At 36.7% G+C, this 24,425-nt stretch overlaps 1 protein-coding gene and 1 non-coding gene across 2 annotated transcripts; one reads left to right on the top strand and one right to left on the bottom strand.

Annotated features, from left to right (window-relative positions):
* Positions 1 to 6,982: 6,982 nt before the first annotated feature.
* LOC110381850 (uncharacterized) lies at positions 6,983 to 13,194 on the bottom strand. Its single transcript, XM_064042229.1, has 9 exons — positions 13,072 to 13,194; positions 12,068 to 12,229; positions 11,444 to 11,613; positions 10,782 to 10,911; positions 10,041 to 10,182; positions 9,471 to 9,565; positions 8,777 to 8,918; positions 7,989 to 8,185; positions 6,983 to 7,490 (listed from the first exon to the last, which is right to left on the bottom strand). Exons 1-9 carry the CDS (start codon positions 13,157 to 13,159, stop codon positions 7,369 to 7,371), a joined length of 1,248 nt encoding a protein of 415 aa, XP_063898299.1. The 5' UTR covers positions 13,160 to 13,194; the 3' UTR covers positions 6,983 to 7,368.
* Positions 12,660 to 12,732, top strand: Trnav-uac (transfer RNA valine (anticodon UAC)). Its single transcript has one exon. It is a non-coding gene; the product is annotated as a tRNA-Val (tRNA).
* Positions 13,195 to 24,425: the final 11,231 nt, after the last annotated feature.

Raw genomic sequence — 24,425 nt, 5'->3', positions numbered from 1 at the left:
GTCCATGATATACTTAGAAAGTACCTACATACAAACATTGGTATTTTTCGAACCTAGAATCTAACCCACACTCATACTTAAGAAGTTGGTTCTTTACCCACCTTTTTTTCTTGATTTTAAAATCATCAAATGACGGCTCCCGCTGTGGTGAGGGAGTGTCAGACTCTTACTGACTAAAACCATGTTCCTACCTCCTCAAGCCCTTTATGTACCAGGGCCGCGGTAACTCTTTCGATCAATCCCACAGCCCACTTATGTCATATTAGATAATCTAATACTCCTACTAAATAACTAATTATCTTCTAAATAAACAGGGAACCTTATAAATATGTACAAACAAAGTGTGAAAGCGACGTTTAAGTAAAACACGAGTCACTCACGCCGTATTACGATACACCTGAGCCGGGCGGGTGGTACCGCGGTAACTGCAGTTTACATAAACGGTTGGTTTAAATCTTGGATTGACTGTGCTCTGTGGTTTGGGCCTAACGAGAGTAAGGTAAGATGAGATTTGTTAACTGGTAGGTATTTGATTGATTCTTACGACCAAATTGGTAATTTTGGGATCTTTTTTTTTCAGATGTATGTAGGCTGCCTGCCTGAGAAGTTGTGGTGGCCTAGTATAAAGAACCAACCTCTCAAGAATTAGTATGGTTTCGATTCCCGATCAGGCCAATGCAACTTTTCTTATTTTATACGTATTTTCTAAGCATATCTTGACAGTTTATCGTGCCCTCCGAAACAGAGTCTTAAGACTGTGTAATAAACTCTAGGTCCCGGCTGTCACTTTAATATCTTCGGCAATCGCAATAGGCTAAAAAGTAATTATGACCTTCTCATTTTCTAGACCATCGAAATTTTGGCATAAAAGCGTGACAGACGAGACATATAAATATTTTCTTAGCATTTAATTATTAAATAACAATAAGAAAATATTTTTTTCGGGTTTTTCATCTATTTGACTACTTTATTCTTAACCATTACTTTCTTAAACTGCGTTTAACTGAACATCATTAAAATGTGCAACCAGCCCTCTGGAATGACGTCACGCGCGCAATGGAAAAAGTTTCGCTCAAGTTTTTGTGACGATATTTATTTAGACCATTAATTAAAACATAAAGGGACGCTTGGAGATTGTAATATGCGTAATAGATTGTACCTAATATAACCGCTTGTATCCCGCTAATTATAGAACAATAGAAAGTCAATTGTTTCTCTCGTGGATCCGCGCACCGGCATTAAAAGGGACATAATAAGGACTTGGTTTTAGATCTGAATTGTAACATCTTACTTATTAACTTCATCATCTGACTAGCCTAGTACCAAACTATGTTAGGGCCGGCTTCCAGACTGACCAGATGCAGCCAAGTAGGTAGGTGCCACAAGGAGCGACTGCCTATCTGACCTCCTCAACCTAGTTATCTACCTGAACAACAGGGTACATTTTGGTAGGACAGTTTGTCAAAAATGTCTACCATAATGAGATTAAGATGAAGATGTTGAAAAGTGAGCCGGGATACACAATTTCACCAATACATGTAGCTTTACCTGCGTCTTGTAGAAACTATACTCCGCACAACCGGGTAAAAAGTAGTCTACAAACATCCTCAACAAATGCGCTATCTTGCACTGAAATAATGTTTCAAATCGACCCGAATTTCCTGCGATAATCGCGTTCAAACAAACTCTTCAGTTTTTTTAATATTACCAACTTAAGATAACTTAAATAACTTACATACATACATATAAAGAACACACCATCTTTAAATTCTAATACTAAAAAGACTACATAGAGAAAGTCGCAAGGCGTTTTTTGTCACCTGTGTGTTCAAAAACTAATTTGGCACGTTTGTATGCAGTGGCACGGAGTGCGGCTGACATGTTAGTGTGAAGAGCCGCGGGTTTGATTCCCGGCCCGATTAATTTTCTGATTGAGTTCAGTAATAAAGTCTGGATAGATTTTTTTTTGTTTGAAGTACTTAGTCGTGGTGGTTTAGTGGTTAAAGCACTGGAATCTGAAATACGAGTCTGGGTTCGATGCTGGATTAATTGCTAATGTAACTTTTGTAAGTTATAAGTACCATTTTATTTTATGAAATAGGAATAGTTAATAGATGGAAAACTTAATGTAAATATGTCACTTTATCTTGGAGACCAAAGACTGAGTTAAAGGTGAAGGAAAATATCGTTGAAGAAACCTGGAATAAAAAGATTAAAATTACCAATCCGCGCTTTATTTGCCCAGCAGTGGGACAGTGAAAAGGCGATGATGATGTTGGCGATGATGATGTTGGCGATGATGATGTTGGCGATGATGATGTTGGCGATGATGATGTTTATCTGTCTGTCTATCTGTCAGTACTATCTATTTATTTATTTAGGATCTCCAACGTAGAATACACAATTACATTCTGTTACCTTCACAAGAAGAACATTTCTGTGTGCTTCTCCAATTATGGGAGACCACAGCATTTGCAGGATGAACTAGATTACAAACAAGTTTGACATAAATTTATACAGCAGGAAAAAACAATAAAGGGTGCATTACAAAACAAAAATGCCAGAAGTCTAAAATGAAAAATAAAAACAAAATGAGAATGTAAATTTTTGGTTCTGTTTATGTTTGTCTCAAAAAAACTGTAAAACGGATAAGCAGCACTAATATAACTTATTCTTTTGGTAAAAAACATGGGGCTACTTTTATTCCGCTGCAAAACTCTACATTTGTAAGTAAAATAGCTGGCAACGGCAAGATGGCAAAATCAGGTGTAGGGATGAGTAAATAATAAAAATATATATAGTCATATCAAGCACTATGCTAACTACCTTTGATGTCAATAGTTATTACAGTTAAGAACTTATGACCAAAACTTTGATACCACATCGTATACCTATTCAGGTAGACAGTCGCTCCATGTGGCACACTGGTACTCAGCTGCATCCTTTTACACTAGAATCCGACCCCAACAAACTTAAGAAAAGGCTAGGCAAATAATACACAACCAATCTAACATCGTAAAATCTTTCAAAAGTAAATACGAGCGAAGTAAAACCGAGTGCGTTTGGTTTTTCCTTCATTCTTCCATTCAGTAGTTCATTCATATCAGGGCATTGTGATTTGAATGAAAACGGCTATCAAATTGTACGTCGAGTTCTTGCATTCTCAATAATACCCGGATCATGAGCTGTATTACGGATATGTTGCGGTTAAAGTCAGAAATAGGGTAATTTGAATCTACCTAGCCTTTTTCTCAATGTTGGGGTCAGCTTCCAGTTTCTGCCGGGGCTGCGGGATTATTCGAAAGAGTTACCGCGGCACTGGTACATAAAAGGCCTACGACGGAACACGGCGGTTTTTAGTCAGTAAGAGTCTGACACTCCCTCACCGCTGCTAACCCACAGCGGGAGGGGTCATGTGATGATTTTTGACGTCGTTAAAAAAATTGCTTCCAGTCTAATTAGATGCAGCTGAGTACCGGTGTTTTCAAAACCACACCCACATCCACTTAATTGGATAAAATTGTACCCCATGGGAGTTTCTTTCTAGTTACCATGGCAACGGTTGTCATAACAAAAGTCGGTGTTTTCTATTCGTTCTAAAAAAGTATGTACTTTATACTTATATAAAACTTAACGGTATGTGCGGTAGACTTAGTTAAATTGTCATCATCTGCTTATCCTTTTACCAACTATGTTGGGGTCGGCTTCCATTCTAATCGGATGCAGCTGAGTACCAGTGTTTTACATGGAGCGACTGGCTGTCTGGCCTCCTTAATGTAGTTACCCAGGCAACCCCATACCCTGTAAGACTGATTGTTAGACATTCTGGCTTCTGACTACCCGTAACGACTGCCAAAGATGTTCAAATGCTAGCCAAAAATAAGGCTATGTGAATATGGTGTTGCCATCCAACGTGGCAATGCTGCCAGCCTGTTGGGCGCACTGCCGTGGTGACAGCGATGAGGACCAATGTTTTGACGCGCTTTTTTAGTAAGTAGAAAAGTAGGCGTTACGTAAATTGTTTAATCAAAGCTTTTAAGTAATAAAAAAGTTAAATAAAATCAAAAAAAAAGTAGATCAGCGTCTTGCTTAACGTTGCCTACCTACCGTTGCCACCTACTTGCCAAATATTGTCTCCTGGCGCTTTTGCCATCTTCTTTACGTTTAGATTAAGAAGAACGGTAGTACATATAAATAATATTTTTTCCCAGTATTATGAATTCGACTGTACTTCATTTTTTTTTGTACAAAATGAAATAGATATGTGCAAATTGTCTACTACACACACTTCGAAGGTTAAGATTCGCTCTCTGTAAAATTACATTCGTGCGTGTTGTCTACAGAAAAATATATTTTTTTACAATTCACGATTAGCATTTTCATACCAGTAGAATTGATGGGAATTGACTACCCAGCATAAACACTTCTGGGTTATTGAAGCTCAGAGGGACTTCACCTAAATCTAGTCATTTTAAAAACCTTCTCACTGCACAAGTTTGCCCACAACAGGTACATACAAATCCAGTGTTATTGCGCAGTGAGTGGCAAGTACCAGTGCCGCTGAGTACCGCCGCGGTATACCGCTAGTGCTGATAATACCGCTACGAAATATAGTTGGATAAAAATATCGCAAATGAAAAATAACAAATCTATATAAGAAAGTCGTGTTAGTTACACATTTTATAACTCAAGAATGGCTGAACCGTTAAAGCTGAAAAGGGCAGATAGCTGAATACCAGGAAAAGGACATAGGCTAGTTTTTGTCACCATTCCGGCTACGGGAAGCAGTCATATCGGGATGCGGCTGAAACCGCGGGGGGAAGCTAGAAAATAATGTGGGTCGAAAATGAATTTGAATGGACCTAGTTGGATTAGAACTCATTTCTTGCCCTATTGTCTGGTTTATTTAAAACCCCGATATAAATCTAGAATCTTAAAACATAAAGTTAAAACGTAAACAGCTTTATTGCAAAAACTAAAACAGCCAATTTTATGTGTTTAACTTTAAATGAAAAGAGGGAAGTGAAATATAAATATAGAATGCAGGGGAATCAATATGGAGGTGAACACAAATCGTATATTAATTAAATCCCTATTGATGAGATTCCGTGAGACACCAATACCCACTAACAACAGCATCAATAAAGCCCACGTAGCTTGTGAATCCAGGGGTCCAAAACAACGTTTAACTAGTTTCTTAGCAATTCAAAAAAATTCAGAATACACTCTCACGCATGCTTGGCTAACCCTTTAGATGCTAGTTGTGTTGTTAAAGCCGTGTAAGTCGAATAAATAAATGCTAGTAACAACTACAGTCATTAATACCCTATAATATATACCTTAAAACCTATTTAAGGGTAGCCAAGTTTTTCCCTCAAAATACGAGCAAACCCATGAAATAGACGTACTTTTTCGTTTTCATAAAGTCGGCTTATCATCTCTATACAGATCTCAAGAGCAGTAATAATTTGGGATTAAAATATGCATTTCTAGATATAATGTTTCTTTTCAAACCTAGCGCTTAAGTGTAGCCCAGACTTGTATTAGTACTAGAGAATGTTTCGGAGTATCTTCACGGTAGCTGCGCTTTTGGGGGGTAAGCAAATATGCAGGTAGGTAAGGAAAAAGTAGCTTTTTGTAGCAGTTATTGTATTTAAATGTCTATTCTTCATATTATATATTCAGTTATTTATATGTGTATACTGTGTTTCAGAACTTTTCGTTCAGCTTTTTTTTTTGTTTAACATCACCTCCCGAGCCTCTTTCCAACGTACCTATAGAAAACTTAAATAATTATCTGCCATGGTGGAATTAGTTCGTTCGTTATCATACCTACTTATCATCCTATGCCTAGCCTTCTCCCAACTATGTTGGAGTCGGCTTCCAGTCTATCTAACCGAATGCAGCTGAGTACCAGTGCTTTATAAGGAGCGACTGTATCTGACCCCCTCAACCCAGTTAGGTACCCTGGCAACCCAATACCCCTTGGTTAGACTGGTGTCAGACTTACTGGCTTCTGACTACCTGTAACGACCTACAGCTTATTAACGTGCCATCCTTTACACAGTCATTGGTGTCTAAGATATACTTAGAAAGTACATACAAACTTAGAAAAGCTACATTGGTACTTGCCTGGAATCGAACCTGCGCCGGGTTCGATTCCAGGTCATACTCGAGAGGTTGGTTCTTTGCCCACTAGGCCACCACGGCATTTAAAGAGTGTGGTTGGTTATAATTAAACTTAGTACATTCTTATTAATATTGAGAAATACCTACTTATTTATTTTTCTGTGTGTTTTGTTAGTATCTGGTATAACTGTTTAAGAACTTTTTAATCAAGTCTTAATTATTTATTTATCTGCTATTCCACTTAGGCAGAAAGTTGTAAAGGTAGATTAGCTAAGTGCCTAACAAGGTACTTAGCACAGGTGAAACCGCGGGAACAAGCTAGTACCTAATTAATTGGGCACTAATTGAAATTACTATTATTTTTTTAAAATTAATATTGTTAAAACTCAGTTAAACAAAGTTAGTAGATGCAGATTTCTAGCTGGGGAAAACGCCATCTATGTTTGTACGTTTGAACTTCTTTCGGTAGATACCTACCTAAGGGTCGCCTACACTGCAATAATGTCATTCTCTTTCTGTTTTTAGGAAGTCAACCAATGTGCTAGTTGGGCTATTGGTTCATAGATAACGCTAGCAATATTTAAACAAAAGACTCCGATGAATTTATTAAGTTCCTCCTTTTTTGGGAATCGATCAAACGAATTGAGCACTTCGTCGTTTTTGAGATGTCGGTTAACAAAGAATGTCTGATTTATTGGGCAACTCCTTATTTTTGAGAAGTTGGTTAAAAACTCAGCACTAGGAAGTTTTTTATACTTACTGTGGTTAAATCCCTTTGTATAAGTCGCTCAATACCAATTTTTTTTAGAATTCCATGCAACTTACGTATAAAGATAACAATGAAACAACTTAATAATTTTTATAATTTTCATTTATTTAAGTCTATAAATGCAAATTAAATGCCCTCCATTAACAAACTAGTAAATGCATTATCTCTTAAACATAAATACATAAATAATAATCTCAAATTATCAAAACTCCAGTAAAATAAATTAAAACAGTCTTCAAGCCACACAAAGCGGCCATTTTAAATGCTTTGACAGCTGTCAAAAGTGACAGCAAGAAGTTCAGAATACATGAGTATTTATTTCAGAAAAAAAAACACAAAAATAAATAAAAAAATCCTTAACATCGATTGCAAGTAAAAATAAAAGCTTTTAAAGTACTTTTTTAACAATATTTTCATACTGGCAATCAAAATGGCATGTCTGTTTCTTCCAAAGTTATGTGCAAAGGAATTTAGATCCTACCGAAGCAGTTATTAAGTACATTATAGCTGAACCGGTATCCTTGTTCGGGTATGCCGTCTGTCACTAGATTGTCACTCTTGAAGTGCACGTATAGAGGTCCAGGGGGGGTTGCTGAAAAAAATATAAGGAAATTAGTACTTATTTCATCATTTTACGCTTATTAACGAGAAAAAGGAGTGTCTATAGCGCAGCCTTTTCGGGGTTTTTTCCCAGATTTCTTGGTCTTTCTCTGCTTTTCGCTTTCTCTGTCCCTAATATACATAGTGAGTCCCTATGTACGCTTAAATTTATAAAAACTACACAACTTGATGCGATTTTTAATAGATAGAGAGGGAAGGTTTTTATGTATAATGTAGTGTATTTAGTATCAGTATTGCAAACGTGCAAAGCCGGGGTGGGTCGCTACTTTATAATCATTTATAAACGTGACCGTTACTCTGACTGTGCAGCTTTCTAACCAAAACTAATGAACCAATTTAACAAAAAAAGGTACACGCATAGACACACAAACACATACAGAACAGAGAAAGCACATAGGCATTTTATCCTGATGCTGGAAGTAATTCCCCTCGTTCTAGGGGAACAGCTAGTATCATACTCCATACTCACAAGCAATAATCTGGTTAGCAGCACTAGCCCCACAGAACTTGGATCCTCTCAATCCATCAGCAGTCTCCGCTTCAGGGATGAACAGGTAATCCTCAGATTGAGGAGTTCCTCTGGTCACCGGGTTGATCTGACAGTCAGTATCCAGGTAGATGTTGGTCTCATCACGGTATGCCATGTTGAAGGTTGCTGCTGTGAATCTGGGAAGAAGAGAAGGTTGATATTTTGGTTTTGAAGGTCTTATTGGGGATCAATTCTTATATGCAGCTGCTATGTTCTTCTTTATATGCCTAGTCTTTTCCCAACAACATTGGATGGGGCATCCAGTCTTTTGCGCAGACACAGGTGCACTCTCTATTACTTCACTCTCATAGGGCGATGGGAGGGGAATCCAAAACGACATGAGAGAGATCAGGCGCAGGACCGACATTAACGTGCTCTCCGATGCACGGGTGTATGAAACACCAACTTCCAGATACTAGGATGCTTTGTGAATGTTTCTTAAAGCCCAAGACCCGGGAATCGAATCCGCGATCCATTGCACAGACCAACAAGGCAATTATGTATTAGGTAACTATAATTTGTAGGAACGTAAAAGATCTTAGCAAAGGAAGAATATGGAATTGTATCTATCTGGATGCACCAAATGATTCTTCAGTGCACTGTATGTACTGTAATCACGAAAAGAAGAATATATGTAGAATATTATTTATCTAACTACACCAGCTAACTAAACTCAAGCCACGGGAAAGAACTACATAGGTACTAAGAAAAAAATCTCTAAAACTTACTTGATACCGCAAACATCCGGACTCTTCTTGAAGCACGTGGAGTAGATGAGGTTTCCTATGTACGGGCCCTGACCTCGATTGTAGTTGAACGATTCAAACGCTCCTGCCCGATCCGGGTAGTACTGCAGACAACCGGGTGGCGCTGGAAATAACTGGCTCATTAGATATGATGAAAATACGGATATACGGAATTCTAACAATGACCCGGGATAGACATTTAGGAGTCGCCGTCACCGGATACGGCTTAGACGACATGATGATGATGATGATGATGGAATTCTAGAATAAGTATAGGTAAGAATCTACAGTTGTTACTCCAGAGCGGAGAAGTTAAGCAAACATATAGAATTCTTCCATCTAAGAGAAGCGGAGTGGAAAAAGTTTTGAATAACCAATACAATTTCTTTATACACACATCTTGTATCTTTTCACGCAGTAGTATCAGTGAGAGGAGAAATTCTATTGGTTGGTGGAGTCCGGGCAATCCTCTTTAAAAGTTATTTATATTCAGTGCAATATGTTTTCCGCTTACATTCCTAGCTTTCTTACAATCAATCCATCTTTTCTTAAGTCTTCTTCCCCGTCCATCCTCTTTCATACTTAACAAACTCTTTCGCCCTTCTCATTACATGCCCAAAAATTCCCGATGATTGAGTATTCTGTCAGAAAAATATGGATGATTTAATAGACTTACCAATAAGGTACTCGTCTCTGTCAGCTGAGCTTCCTCCGAAGGGAGTTGAAGGCAAACTCTGGGTTATTGACTCCAAGATACCGTCACGGAATTTTCTGAAAACAAAAGGTGTAGTAAATCATCATGATTTGATAACTTGGAGGTATGTCAAAGGTTACGATCTCTTGTGCGATTGCAAGACTGGTGTCATTTTCACCGTTACATTATTTTTAGAGCATTTTCTTCTAACCATATCATCTTTTTGTTAGAGGAAATCATCAGATGATCCTTCTCACTGTGTGTGCAGCGTGAGGGAATGTCAGACTCTTACTGACTAAAACCCATCATGTTCCTTCTTAAGCCCTTTATGTACCAGGGCCACCAACTTTCGAACCATCCCACAGCCCATAACCATAATTATAATCTACTGGGGAATTTGTTCCACCACTTCTTCTTCCCAGCAAAAACACATAGGAAGTGGTGAAGGGCGGGCGTTTTGAGTACTCTTTTGTTTTGACCTTCAAAAAGTGCTAATTTCAGCCTACATTGAATAAATGATTTTAGATCTTGTATCTTTATCTGAAAACTTACCCAAGTGTGTTGAAGCATTCCAGCTGGGTGACCTTAATCTTCCAAGTGGCTTGTGGCAAGTTAGGCTGAGTGACTCGGTCAGCAATCTTGAAGTTGATCCTAATAGCTCTGCTGTTGGTAGATGCGTTTACTCTTACATATACTGTGGACAAGAAGAGAAGTTAGGGGTAATTCCTTTTCTAGAATGTCTATAAAGTATACCAGATTCTACTAGCAGTTTCGCTTGTATGCTCTAGGAACTGACGGATATAAAGAACTCTATATATCCTTCGTTAATGAAAGATTTTTACCAATTAGACCAGTAGCTCCTGAAAGCGTGTTCAAGCAAACAAACTCTACATCTTTATTGTTCAAATAAATAGTCAGCCAACCATCTGGCTATCGACTGACAGTATAATATGGATTTCAATAACCTATCTATTCTATCTGTATACTTTATAACTAGAGATAGATACATAGGATTATGTAGTGATATTACCTCTATATCAAACGTTGTTCAACCAAACAAGGGTGAACCATATTGGCGTAGCTTGTATGGGGCTAATATCAAATTACTATCTCTAGTTGCAGAGCAAATCAACTGATTGAAAGGTTATCGAATTCCGATTCTGCTTTACAGCGTTCGTTCTTAACATAGACTACCTAGTTCAAGAATATTTCTCTTAAATGACCACATTCTCAAGATTGTCAAATATTCACATTCCTCAAAGATTTTACCACCAACAAAAGCCAAATACTCACAATGCTGTCCATTATTATCACCGCACAGAGGAGGTAGGATGTCAGAGTTAGCCTGAAGGTTGGTCACTTGGAAGATGTCGTTCCTGCACGTGAAGCCGGGACGCTGGGTCACGTTCTCTACTGGGTCCACCTGTGAATGAGGTGTGGGTTAATAGGAGCATAAGAAAAGGGGTGTTAAGATGGAATGGGAAGAAAGAAGTACTTTTAGTGGGGATTCTGGCATAGTTGCTTAATAAATAGTTACGTCCTGATAGCTAATAATGTCATTATCTCACTATGTGAGCTGCAGGTTTACTATATTATTACATAGGTAGAAGTTCATCTCTCGAGCATTTTCCCAACTGTATTGGGTCGGTTCGTAAGTAAAAGTTGTGTTAGATTTTTTCACAAAACTTCTAAGACATGGACACAAAACTACAACCTTAGTCAAAGATGCCGTTTTTTTTGCAATTTAGGTACTTAATCCTAAAAATGACTGCTTGTTATTCCTAATAATTTTATAAATATGAGATGGATGTATGGTTGTATGTACATTTGTGAGTATATTCGTAACTATCATCTGCCTAGTCTTTTCCCAAGACACACCACCATACCATTGAATGGATTTAGATGAAACTTTGCCGTTGTAAGTAGCTTGTATAATTAGTTATTTATCAACTCACAGTGGTAGGTGGCGCCAGGTTAAAGGTTTCGAAGTCGATCCTCATCTGGCAGACATTGTTGTTGTTGATCTCCACGTTGTAGGAGCACTCCAGGCCTGAGGACTCGTGGTTGAGGGGGGGGTTGATGAAGACAGCCACCTTCGTGTTTGTGCGGACGTCGCACGCGTTTACTGGAAGATAAATGGTAGTTTTAGGAGCTGGCCTATCATTTTGGAATTTGAGAACAATTGACAATCATCTGCCTTAGATTTTCAAATGTTTTAAGGTTACTCAGGTACTAAATAAAGGAATAATCTTTGCACGAATAGTTTTCAGTTTCTCCCGTCTTTCTGTTAGGTCCCAAGTGTCTAGCTACGTGTTCAATTTAGTAATATTCTGTTGGAAAAAAGCAAAAAATCGTCACTAGTCAAACTTTCAGAAAAAATGCCCCATATTCGCAAAATCACAAGGGGTCACAGAAATCTCAATAGGTAATTTAAGGTACTGCAAAAGGGCGGCATTTAATTTAGTTCTCAGGGTTTGGCAATTCGCCCTTTAAACTCGACACTCCTGGTCGCGAGACAGACACCCAAAGTAGTCCTGTCAGCACTAAGACACTGCTCCCCAATCAAACTCAATACTCACATGAACAGCAAGTAGCGAAAACTCCACAGAAGCCAATAGCCTTGCCTCCCTGAGTGTTGCACTGGTTCCGGGACAGGCAGACGCCCCCAGTGGTCCGGTCAGCACTGAGACACTGTTCTCCATTGCCGACTGTGAAGATATTCGCTGGGTTCTGACGAGGAGCTGCGGAAAGAGTTTTATGTTCATGATTTTTGTTTTTGAATAAAGTTGAATAATATTCGTGGGTTTGATAGGCAGTAATTTTGATTAGAGTTGAATTATATGAGCGGGTGACTGGTAGGAAGTTAAATGGGTTAATTATTTATACAGCCTTTTTATCGTCCCACTATTAGGCACATAATAGTGGTGTCTAGACCGATTATCAGCCACGGCGGCTGATCTCTCTAAGGAGATCAATCACCGCACCATATATACTAGATAGTGCAGCTATGTAGGTACATTGCTTATACACAGGTGCACTTACTATTCGGTCACTCTCTTAGTTCTTTGGAACGACCGACACGACAAGATTTTTAAGCCCTTTAAATAATTTTGAAATGACTCGGGTTATGATCTCGAAAGCATTCGCGCTTTTCGACATCAGATGCAACCTGGTTCCGTGGTGTAGTGGTTATCACATCTGCTTTACACGCAGAAGGCCGCCAGTTCGATCCTGGCCGGAATCATATCTTTTTAAGATTTTTTTTACAGTAGGAACGGCTTATCAGATTTTAAAAATATTGTTCCATAAACAAAGTATTGAAAAGTTCTCGAATCTTTTCCTAAAGTAATAGAGTTTTATTATGCACTCTACATTCTGTCTATTTCTTACTTAGCTCGTGGCCAAGTAAAATGTATTAAGGTTAGAATCCAAAGAAGAGTCTGATAACCAATCTTGCCTCGGTAACTGGGTTGCGGAGGTCAGATGGACAGTCGCTGCACATGGCATACTGGTACTCAGCTGCTTAGCTTTAAGCCTGAAGCTAACCCCAACATAGTTGGGTAAAGGCTAAGCAGATACTTACTTCTAAAGTTAGTATTGTCTACGACGGACGCGCTGGTGTAGCCCACAACGCAGACGAGTAGCACCCGCATCAACCTCTGCAACGCCATCTTGTTTTAACTGGAACAAAACAAAATCATTATTAATACTTCTATAGTAATATAATCAATACACATACTTAATACATATACTTAATAACAGACTAGGTCCTCCTAGTCTGTTATTAAGTATATGTATTAAGTATGTGTATGTCCCTACATAGATATCTTTTTTTCCGCGGGCTGCGGAACGGGATACCTATTAAAACCGACATAAAGTCGAGAAGGTCAAACCCAATAACATAAAGCTGAAGAGTTTGTTTGTTGGAGGCTCTAATCTTAGTGAAGACGAAACCGAATTTAAAAATCATTCACCCCCGGGAAACCGGCTAGTCATTCTATTATCAACTAGCTGTTTTCCCACAGTTTCAGCCTCTTGTCCCACGAAATATATCGCCTATGTTTCTAGGAGCCTAGCTTTCCTCCAGTGAGAGAATTTTTGAAATCGATTCAGTAGGTTCGTAGTCCTCAGTAGCTCTCACCGCGATTCTACCCGCGTCCGGGAATTATTTTCCGAATCATGGTAAAAAGTTGCTTATGTCTAAAAGTAGTCTCTAGAATTTATGTACATCAGATTATTTTCAACCAGTTTAATAGTTTTGGTGTATTGCAGAAAAGCTGCCTAATTTTTTATAAGTATTTAAATATATTATACTTCATTTAATACTAATAAAACGACAATCGATAAGTAGTTTATTCCATGTTTTTATACCATCTCAATAAAACTGCGTTGAAAGTCCAATAAAGTGCATAAAAAACAAGACCGTTTAAAAGTCCCGATTTAACGAGAATCAATAAAATGTGTAATTTAATTCATTTGGGTCAGTTTCAAATGTTTTTGTTTTAGAGTTCCGCAACTTAAAACCATTTAAGTAAAACCGTAGTAGGTATTCTGTGTATAAAACACAACTTTTTAATAACGAGAAATCTACAATATCCTTAGTTTCTACACTAGTCTACAGTATCGAGTGTTTTCTTAATCTTCTTTACTTTATTATTATAATAAAGAGGAATGTGTTTCGTTAGTTTCAATCCTAAAGGCTCCAAAACTACTGAACTAATTCGAAAAGTTGGGAAGCTTTACTATCCACGAGTAACATAAGTAAATATATACCTTGTCAGGAAACGGGAAGAAGATCCCCTAAGACGTAAGTCAAGCCGTGTGGAAACAGCTAACGTATATCATATGTGTAAGAAAAGTACCGTCATCACGTAAACAGATATGGAGAACATTCCACAACTACATAATTCAACAATACACATTATTTTATAAGTATTAAGAAACCTTATCAGCAGGTACCTATAATATAAATCAAGAAGAAACTTCTATCTACAAAGTGAAATATAAACACAGCTAACATAGCTACGGAACTATATACAACTTGCATAAAATTTATTACCTACCCAAAACTTCACACACACATACGGAACTCACAAAAAAACACCATAAACCGCCCACACATTATTGCGAAAGGGATTTAAAAAAACAGAAAAAATTTAAACTACAGTTATTGAACTAATAAGTTCGTTCATTGAACCCGACCGGTTTAAGTGCAGGTTCTAATCATGGGTGCCATAGAACATAGAGTAGTTATTTATGTCATGAGGAAATAGCATAGATTTACCATGGATGTCTGTGGGAACTACAGATTAGAGGCAGTTTAAAAAACCTGCTGTGGTTGTGGAAAAATATTGTAAAGAAGTATGTTTGGTTGAACGCGCTTATCTTAGGAACTACTGGGGCCCGATTCTCCTAATTTTACTTAAGCGACATACGATTCACATTCGATTGAGATCCAATCCGCTATTTATTCTTTGAAACAAAGGTTTTTATCCTTTTCTGTCATTTAATAACGAATCATTTTGTCTGCAAATGATTTACGATTGCAATATGATTAGATAGATTTTAATTAGATTATAGTAGAGCAAACTACCGTAAAGACCAAAATCACTGAAATGGCAGACCAATCGCAAACCAATCGAATGTCGTTGGAATACGATTGGTCTTATATTAGTAGCAGAACGCCCGATATGGTTAAAACTGCTATTGCGATTCAATTTCTATTCAATTTTGACATTATTAACTTAGGAATATCGGGCCCCTGATCCAATTTTGTCAATTGCTACCACTAACAGACATAACATAAGAAAATATAAACATGTGTTTATCAAAATCTATACTAATTGTTAGTTTTTTTGATAAAAGCCCCAATCTCAAAAAAAAGTGTCTTGCGATCTGAAAAGTTTTTCAGTTTTAGCCTATTTATCGAGGAAAGCTATATGCTACTTTTTGTCTGGTTGCGGAAAATATTTACCACGGGACGCGGATGAAAAAAAAGCTGATGAAAAATAAAAAGGTAACACCCCTATATTTTCCATAGATATATTTTCCCGGCTTAAAGATACTTACTAAACGCACCGAATTATACTTTACTGAAGTTGAGAGGATGCAGGTCGCCTCCAACAGGTATCTGTGGAGATCTAAGGGGGAGGCCTATGTTCAGCAGTGGACGTCTTACAGCTGAGATGATGATGATGATGAAGTTGAGAGTCGAACCCAAAATCTCAACTCATAAGTAGCAACTACTTAACAACCAACTACTACCTAATTTCCATGCAACATGATGCAACAGCCAATCAAGAAACTATTCCCATTGCATAACATTCAATCAACAAAAAGCCAGTTAACTACCTTTGACTAACGGTTAAAAACGATAAACTATCAGTTAACGTATGACGGCTAATCTGAAGCAAATAAGTTTTTTGCTTCGAACTAATCGGGACTGGTTCTCGCAACGGTAAAGTTTGGAGCGTAGTAAGTAGATACAATAATCAAATATTGTACTGTTAATTCTGACGCAACGCTTAATGGTGCACCGTTATATTGATAGGCAATTTTGTGTTTAGACTAATTAATTTTATGGTGGAATGTTTTGATAGATTTTTTTTCGGTTAATGACGTAGAGTTCAGTGTATAAGTCAAAGTCAATTGGTTGAAATATCCATTCAATCAAACGGCCCTTTGGCTTAACAATGCTAACGATGGTGTAGCTAGAGGCTTCTCTGCGATATCGGATCAGATATGAGGAGATCCACAGAAGAACCAAAGTCACAGACATAGCTCGAAGAATTGTAAAGCTCGCAGAAGAAATGGATGATGGGGCAGAAAATTTCTCGAGTGGTGATGAAGACCCTGCAGGCGAAGTTTGGAAGGGACCCTACTAGATGGAGGGACGATCAGACCAAGGTCGCCGGGAGAATGATATCAACTGATTAAAATAGAGGCATGTTTCAAAAAGGATTCAAAGTTCTCCAGAAAACAAGACTGGCTTTACCCAATGTCCTTTCTCAGACTAGCAGGGTACCAAAAATTAAATCGCTTCAGTAATTTTCACGTAAAAGCACGGACAAACAGAGTTACTTTCGCATTTTTAATATTAGTAAGGATTGTGGTTATTTCCACTTGACTTATTATAACAGGAAACTAACTCAAGATCAAAACAGGTTTGGATCATATAAAAAATATCCATTCATAGATAAAAACTAGTTTCGAAGTCTAGAAATAAATATGTGTGTCAAAATAACAGCTAACTCGTTTTTTCTATTGACAGTAGAAAGTTTAATTTTATTAATTAGTGCTTATTTATTTATTTTTAAATGTATGCAAATGGTTTATTGTGTCTGCCTAAGTTTAATGGAATAGAATCGTAAACTTTCTCTGATAAAAAATTGTCGTGATCCTTTCGTATTTTTTTTATCACATACAGTCTGTGCGGGAAATAGGAAAGAACCAACCTCTCGAATAAGAGTGTGGGTTCGATTCCAGCTGAGACAAGATACCAATGCAACTTTTCTGAGATTGTATGTACTTTCGAAGTATATGTTGTACATACCAAATGACTGATTAAAGATGAATGAAAACATCTCGAGGAAACTTGGATTAACGCACAATCCTTCCATGTGAGAAGAGGACGATAAAAAGGCTGAACAAAAAACTTTCTGTGGAGGGCAGATTATGGCTATTCTCTCCATGTTAAAAACATTTTCCTCTCTATCTACTAACTAAGTATACTTAAAATATTATAAAGCCGAAGGGTTTAAGAAGCTACTGGACGATTTTGAAGAAATACAGATATTTATGGAAGGGTATATCCTAGTGCCTTTACGTTTTATCCTGGTGCGTAAAAGCTAATTTTCCAAATTTTAGTCATCTGTTAAGCTTTCCAGCAATAACAAACACGTGCATATCTCTTCAAACTTTCGCATTTATAATATACGTATAGTAAGCGTACTTTAAAAGCTCAAAGTTAAAGCTAGGCACATAAATTCTATAAATTTTCTTCCCCATTCAAAAAATAACAGTTACATACTAAGAATTCCAGGCAGACTGAAATAAAGGTATTTTCTAAGCTGAGTTGTAAAACCTATCGTTTGCAAGCCGAGACAATGGCTCATAGAATTTAGTTTCAATAAATTTTATATCTTGTGAAACAAATGCTAGCGGGACTTGAAATGTAGGCAGTTAAGTTGTAACTTGAATTTGAAAGTTAGGAATGTTACTGCAAAAGAAAATAGTTGGTTGGAAACTTTTAAAGAAAACTGAAAAACCATTGAAAATAATCATAATAAGTAACACACAATTTGGTGATAAATTATAACCGTTTTTGGAAATGTTACGTGAGTTAAGGAAACTTAACTATTTTCATAAAATATCCTTGATAGTATCTATACTAATATTATAAAGAGGAAAACTTTGTTTGTTTGGTTGTATAAATAGGCTCAAAAACTACTGGATAGTTTTTAAAAATTCTTTCACCATTCGAAAGCTACATTATCCACGAGTAACATAGGCTATATTTTATCCCGGTACGGGCAGTAGTTACCACGGGACGCGGGTGAAACCGCGGGAAAACGGCTAGTTAGGTATAAAGTGCGAAAGCGAATGGCTACATTTTATCCGGCTACGGGAAGCGGTTATTCCAGGATGTGGGTAACTATTAGTACTTAATAATATACTTTTAATATAACTACAACACGAAATGGTTTTGTTTTTCTGTATTGAACTTTTAATTTCAGCACGTATTCTAAAATTATTTCATTTCACTATGATATTCTGTAAATATATTGTGACTAAAATTGACTTCACAATAGTCAAAAAATACGCACAAATACGCATAAATATTGGGTATTGTGTTAAAATGGTATTGGCGAGGACTATGAATAAGCTTTACGAAGCTTAAGTTGATAGTTTTTATCAATGAAGAACTAAGTACCTAATCAGCGATTCGGCGTATTTTTAACTTCACTGTATTTACTCTCCCTAGATATAATGTAATTTTGATGTGGTTTTTACATTTTAATATGTGACTCTATTTACTTATTTAAAAACGTATTTTTTTTACTAAATAGAGTAATTTGTTTTCTTTTAATAATATTATTCCTCTACCAGACCTCGGGATTATATACCTACTATAGAGACCCGGATTTTTGGGATTCGAACGTGGGGCCGAAGCCAACACGCTGAAGCCCTTTTGAGACAACTTTAATGAAATCGTAACACAAAACCGACGATTATCCCTGTATAATTATATACACTATAGAAATGTACCTATGATTATTTATTTGAAAACCGGAAACAATACTTTTGATTTAGTAGACATGCACTTTCTATAATTAATTAACTCGTTAGAGACAGTTTTATAAAAAAAAAAAACAAAATTCTTTTAAAATATCGAAAACTAAATGCAACTTTATTACTATTAACCTCTGTAACAATTTTGAATGCAAAATGCATCTCACTCAATTTAAGATGAAAGAAAAAAGTTGTCAAATAAAATAAATCCTACGAGTATTCACAAAAAAATATTTAAAAGTACGTAAAAAATAAATTAAAATAAGGGTACATACGTGTAAATCCGTCGGTGTTTTTAGCTGAATAAGCATAGTTATGCAACGTGCTCTCTTATATACAGCCGAGATGACCGCTACGCGAGGTGAAGAGATTGCGAAATGATGCTCGAAACGTAGGGAGAGATATACTAAAGATTTGTTCAAGCTATGGATTCTCAGGATAAGTAGCGGGAAGAATTGATTTTGGGAACTATATTTTTTGTCACCAAAATTTATATTTGTCATCAAGTTGTATCACCTAATAAATAGATCTATCGCCACGAAATATTTTCGTTCTCAGATAAACAAAGAGTGTTCCCAGGTATGAATTACCAAATTATTGTTAATACAATGTGTAAAATATGAGATGGATTACCAATAAAACTGTAGTGCATTACATGAATATAAACTTCGTTCTTATAATAATAGTTTTATTACTGAAATAATAGCTTGGTGCTCAAAATGGTAGATCTGTCACCAAATAAATCGATTAATCAATCCCTGACTGCGACTCCTTTTTATTTGTTATTTTGTCACCAATACAGTAGTTACATTTTATTTCGTTCAGCTACTAAAATAATGTATTCGTTACCAATTTAATATATCAGTTTATAATTTTAATGAAAATATGTTCAAAGGGAAGAGGAAGGGAAGGGAGACAAATTGGCGCGCTTTCGGGCGTCAACGAATGGGTTGTAGGTTGGTTGTAGGTACGATCATACGATGCAAGCATATTATCGGATTAGCCATAGGCGTAAAGGTGGCCAACCCCCCACCAGAAGCAAAAAAATTACTTATCGGCCAGAAAAAAAAAAGAGGGCGCCCTTGAAAATCCAAACCAGCGCTGATTTATTCAGTGATTGTTATTTTTAACAATAAATATTGATTATTTTGACTTTAATTGAGTGTTTTATTTACTATTCAGCTAGAAATTTAATTTAAATATATTTATACTACCTGTGGAAATTAAGACCCTTGGGGGAGGCACATGACCAGTTAAGTAGTAGACTCTTTTGGTTGAAAGGATGATGACGACCACCCTACATTTTTAGACCTTCATGAAATTTTATAGTGATATAATATATGATTTATTGGTGATCTCTTTAAATTAGTTTGCTTAAAAACTATTAGGACAAACCTATTATAATACATACAAAACCATTTATTTGGTACTTGACCCCATATCTCCATGATTTTCGGTACTTTATTGTAGAATTGATTTTATATTGTTTGGTGACTACATTTGGTGACAAACCTACTATTTTGAGGGCAAACCCTATTATTTAAGAAACACAAAATGAATTAAATTGGTGACAGCTTAAATCATACCCATTGATTTTTACTTTAAAATAGACTGTGTGACCCATGTGTTAGTTTCAGTGTGTCTTTTTATTAAGGAGCTCATGCAGCTGCACAGGACATATAGTGCACTAGCATTTGCGCAGACAAAAGTGCACCCTCTTAGCCCGATGTGACGTCAATCTGACACGACTGGAGAGAAATGTAACAATCTCTAATTTCCAGACTCTGGACTGTTTTCTTAAAGTTTATATTAACTCATCAAGGAATTTCGGCCCGACCCAGGAATCCACCACCAACAAGGTGGAGAGACGACCTTATAAAGGTCGCCGTCGACGCTGGATGCAGGTCGCCTCCAACAGGTATCTGTGGAGATCTAAGGGGGAGGCCTATGTTCAGCAGTGGACGTCCTATGCTTGAGATGATGAGGAATCGAACCTTGCACAGCTGTCAGTATGCGACCGCTAGATCAAGCCCAAAAATGCGACATTCAATCTTGCCAAGGAATTGTAATCGTATTGCCCAGGTATGTAGGTTTATAAGGTCAGTTAGGGAGTCACCATATCTGCTCATTTCTTTTCTAGCATCTGCTGCAACTGGAAGCCGAGTCCAATTTATTTTAGTGATATAATCACTTTAAATTCAAACAATTAAAAAAACTTCCAGATACAACTATCTTACCGCATGCCATCGCATAGCTTTTAATGGAGTTACACCACAAACTATCTCCAGTGTACTTATGCATATGATTTTCAACACAAATGCATAGTAGTTGGTAGGAAAAACAAAATGCATGGATCACACACGGCGATGCAATAGTACCTTGTCGGTTCTTCTTGAGACTTTGAAAAAGTTTTATAAGAGCTTTTATTAATATTTGCTATAGAAAACTATTTACAAAAAAAAAACCTACTTCAGTAATAAACTTACTTAAATGCTGAAAACTGTATCAAAATCCATTCAGACATACTTACACACGGATCAAATGGAGAACCTCCTTTTTGAAGTTGGTTAAAAACCTAAATGTATTTTTCCAATTAGGTACTTAGAAAACTTCAACAACTGAATCAATGCTATGAATCATTTTACAAACCAAATGTTAAATTGGGCATTTTCCAGAATGACTGGTTTTTATGAAAAATACGAGAATGGATAGAGTAAGGAATGAGTATACAAAAGGCAGTTTAAAAGTGGCACCTTTAACAAAGCGTCTTGTTATTCTGATACAAAGCTTCATCAAATTCCAAATTCATTCCCAAATGCCAAGTTTCATCAAATTCCTTTCAGTTGTTTTTGCAGAAAAGAGAAAATTTAATTCATATACTACACCATAATTTTGCGTTTATATTCTTCTTCCTTGATACCTCATGATTGAGGATCGCGACTGCATCAGAAATGAAATCGAATAATAAAGTCTATTAGTCTACTAGTATATAGGTTTCACTTGCTACTTTATTTATTTTTTCATCATCATATCTGCCTTTGCCGTTCGCTTATACTGTGGAAAATCATCAAATGACCCCTTCCACTGTGGATAAGCAGCGTGAGGGAGTGTCAGACTCTTACTGACTAAACCCCACCATGTTGCTTATGAAGCCCTTTATGTACCAGGGCCGTGGTGACTCTATCGAACAATCCCACAGGCCCCGGCAGGCTTTAGCCCTGGCGGGCCCCGCTGGGGGTTGCTGACTCTCTTTCGCCAACACGGGCCTGTTGTCTTCTAAGAGATGGAAGGACGATGAGCCACCCCAAAGCATAGCCACCAAGATTACCACCCACAGACCTACGAAGGTAGGCCTCCCCAATGAATGCCAACTAGCGTCATAATCTTTCAAGTACCTATCTATTTTTTTCTTTAAGTCTTACCGTCATTTTATGGGCTTTTCATACAGTTGTTATGTAAATGTAAATAAACTCTTTTGCAAAAAAAGCGGGCACCTATGCGAAATCTTAGTTTTAAGGACTTTACATGTATTTCAAAGGGTTTTAATGATTGTAGTATGTTTCTAGCATCAAAAGAGTTAGCCAAGCATGCGTGAGAGTGTATTCTAAATTTGAATTTTGTACAATTGCTAAGAAATTGGTTAAACCTTGTTATGGTCTAATTGCTAGCAGAAAGTTCGTCGGTGTTTCGAAAAGTTTTTGAAGTGATTTTCAGAAAAATCATAATGCAGTTTTAATTAATGATTAATGTACTTTTTTGTTAGATCAAAACATTTTTGAAAATCTATGCGTACCTATTTGATAAAATTTTCACCTGCTCTAAATGGGCTATACTGATGGTTGATGGCAATGTTAAGAGTTTCGGTATTTTAGTGTAAAGCGTTCTATTGTTTAGATATTGTACCCATGTGTTTTAAAATATCGCTTTTTCATAGATAAACACTATTTAGAAGAGTATCAGTACTTTGAGCTGCGACAAAACCAATTGAAAGTAAGCAGTGCCGATCACAACTCGTCTCCTATAAGACTTTGACATTTTTGAAAGTCTTGAAATTCTACAAAATACGGAAAATAGCGCATAGGCTGTGAGCACGAGATCTTAAGGTCTCGTAATCACTGATTTTTAAACAACCTCGTCTCTTGGGAAACTCCGTAGAACTCTGAAGATTTATGAGTCTGAGCGTTCAAATAGCGTGTTTTCATCCCACGGACATTTGATTAAATAAACTTGCCTACAATGAGATTTTCGGGCATCTACAGCACTTTCCTGCTTAAATCATAACAATAAGTGGCTATCTACTCATTTCTTAAGAACCATACGTTTGGCCAATAATTTTGAATTCTTGACTCCCTTTCAGCTAAATCGTCGTTTAGTAACCCGATACCTATGGAGTTATCGAGAGCTTCAACGCGGCAATAATTTGACTTTTTAGATAGCTTTAACCCTCCTCATAATTTTTTATGTGGTTAATTTTAACATTTATCACAAAATTTGGTATTTTTAAATGACAAAGTCCGATAGGAGACGAGTTGTGATCGGCACTGCTTACTTTAAATAGGTTTTGTCGCAGCCAAAGGTATTGATACTCTTCTAAATAGTGTTTATCTATAAAAAAGCGATATTTTAAAACACGTGGGTACAATATCTAAACAATAGAACGCTTTACATTAAAATACCGAAACTCTTAACATTGCCATCAATCATCAGTATAACCCATTTAGAGCAGGTGAAAATTTTATCAAATACGCACAGTTTTTCAAAAATGTTTTGATCTAACAAAAAAGTACATTAATCATTAATTAAAACTGCATTATCATTTTCCTGAAAATCACTTCAAAAACTTTTCGAAACACCGACGAACTTTCTGCTAGCAATTAGTCCATAACAAGGTTTAACCAATTTCTTAGCAATTGTACAAAATTCAAATTTAGAATACACTCTCACGCATGCTTGGCAAACCCTTTTGATGCTAGAAACATACTACAATCATTAAAACCCTTTGAAATACACGCAAAGTCCTTAAAACCAAGATTTCGCATAGGTGCCCGTTTTTTTTGCAAAAGAGTGTATATCAATTATGTACTGACCAAAGTCAGGACATTGACCTCTAGTAGTATGTACTGTTAGAAATACATACGACAACATTGTATGTATGTAAAAAATAGCAATGTCATTAATTTTGCAGGATACTATAAATATACGTCAATTTACTTTAATGGTTAATAAATGATGGGTGTTATTAATCAAGATATAAGTGGATGTGTGTATAAATCCGGAAGTTCGTACCTTCTAACATTACTTTAAGTTTGTCGTAAAGAATGTCAGCTTAAAAGTATCCGCACACTACAGACTGAACAGTCGACAGTTGACCCGATGGTTAGCATTTTTTTTTAAATCAAGATTCCAATCAATGTGTTCAGTCAGTTTGTAATCTGCGAACTTACATTCATCTTCATACTGATATAGGTACATATGAAAAAATGAACTATCGGTCGACTAAAAATTTGAAGTATGCGCATATCTACTCTGAAACTTCATTATACGAACATTACCGAGCTTTCCTTAGAATTTTATGTGAGAGATCGTTAATGTCTTTCCTGCTTGTGATCTCTCTCCGGTCGTGTCGGATTGCCGTCTCATCGGGCT

Source organism: Helicoverpa armigera, chromosome 27 (assembly GCF_030705265.1).
Source record: "Helicoverpa armigera isolate CAAS_96S chromosome 27, ASM3070526v1, whole genome shotgun sequence".
NCBI classification, from domain to species: domain Eukaryota; kingdom Metazoa; phylum Arthropoda; class Insecta; order Lepidoptera; family Noctuidae; genus Helicoverpa; species Helicoverpa armigera.
The sequence above is the reverse complement of the archived record's forward strand: the minus strand, read 5'-3'. Positions and strand labels throughout refer to the sequence as shown.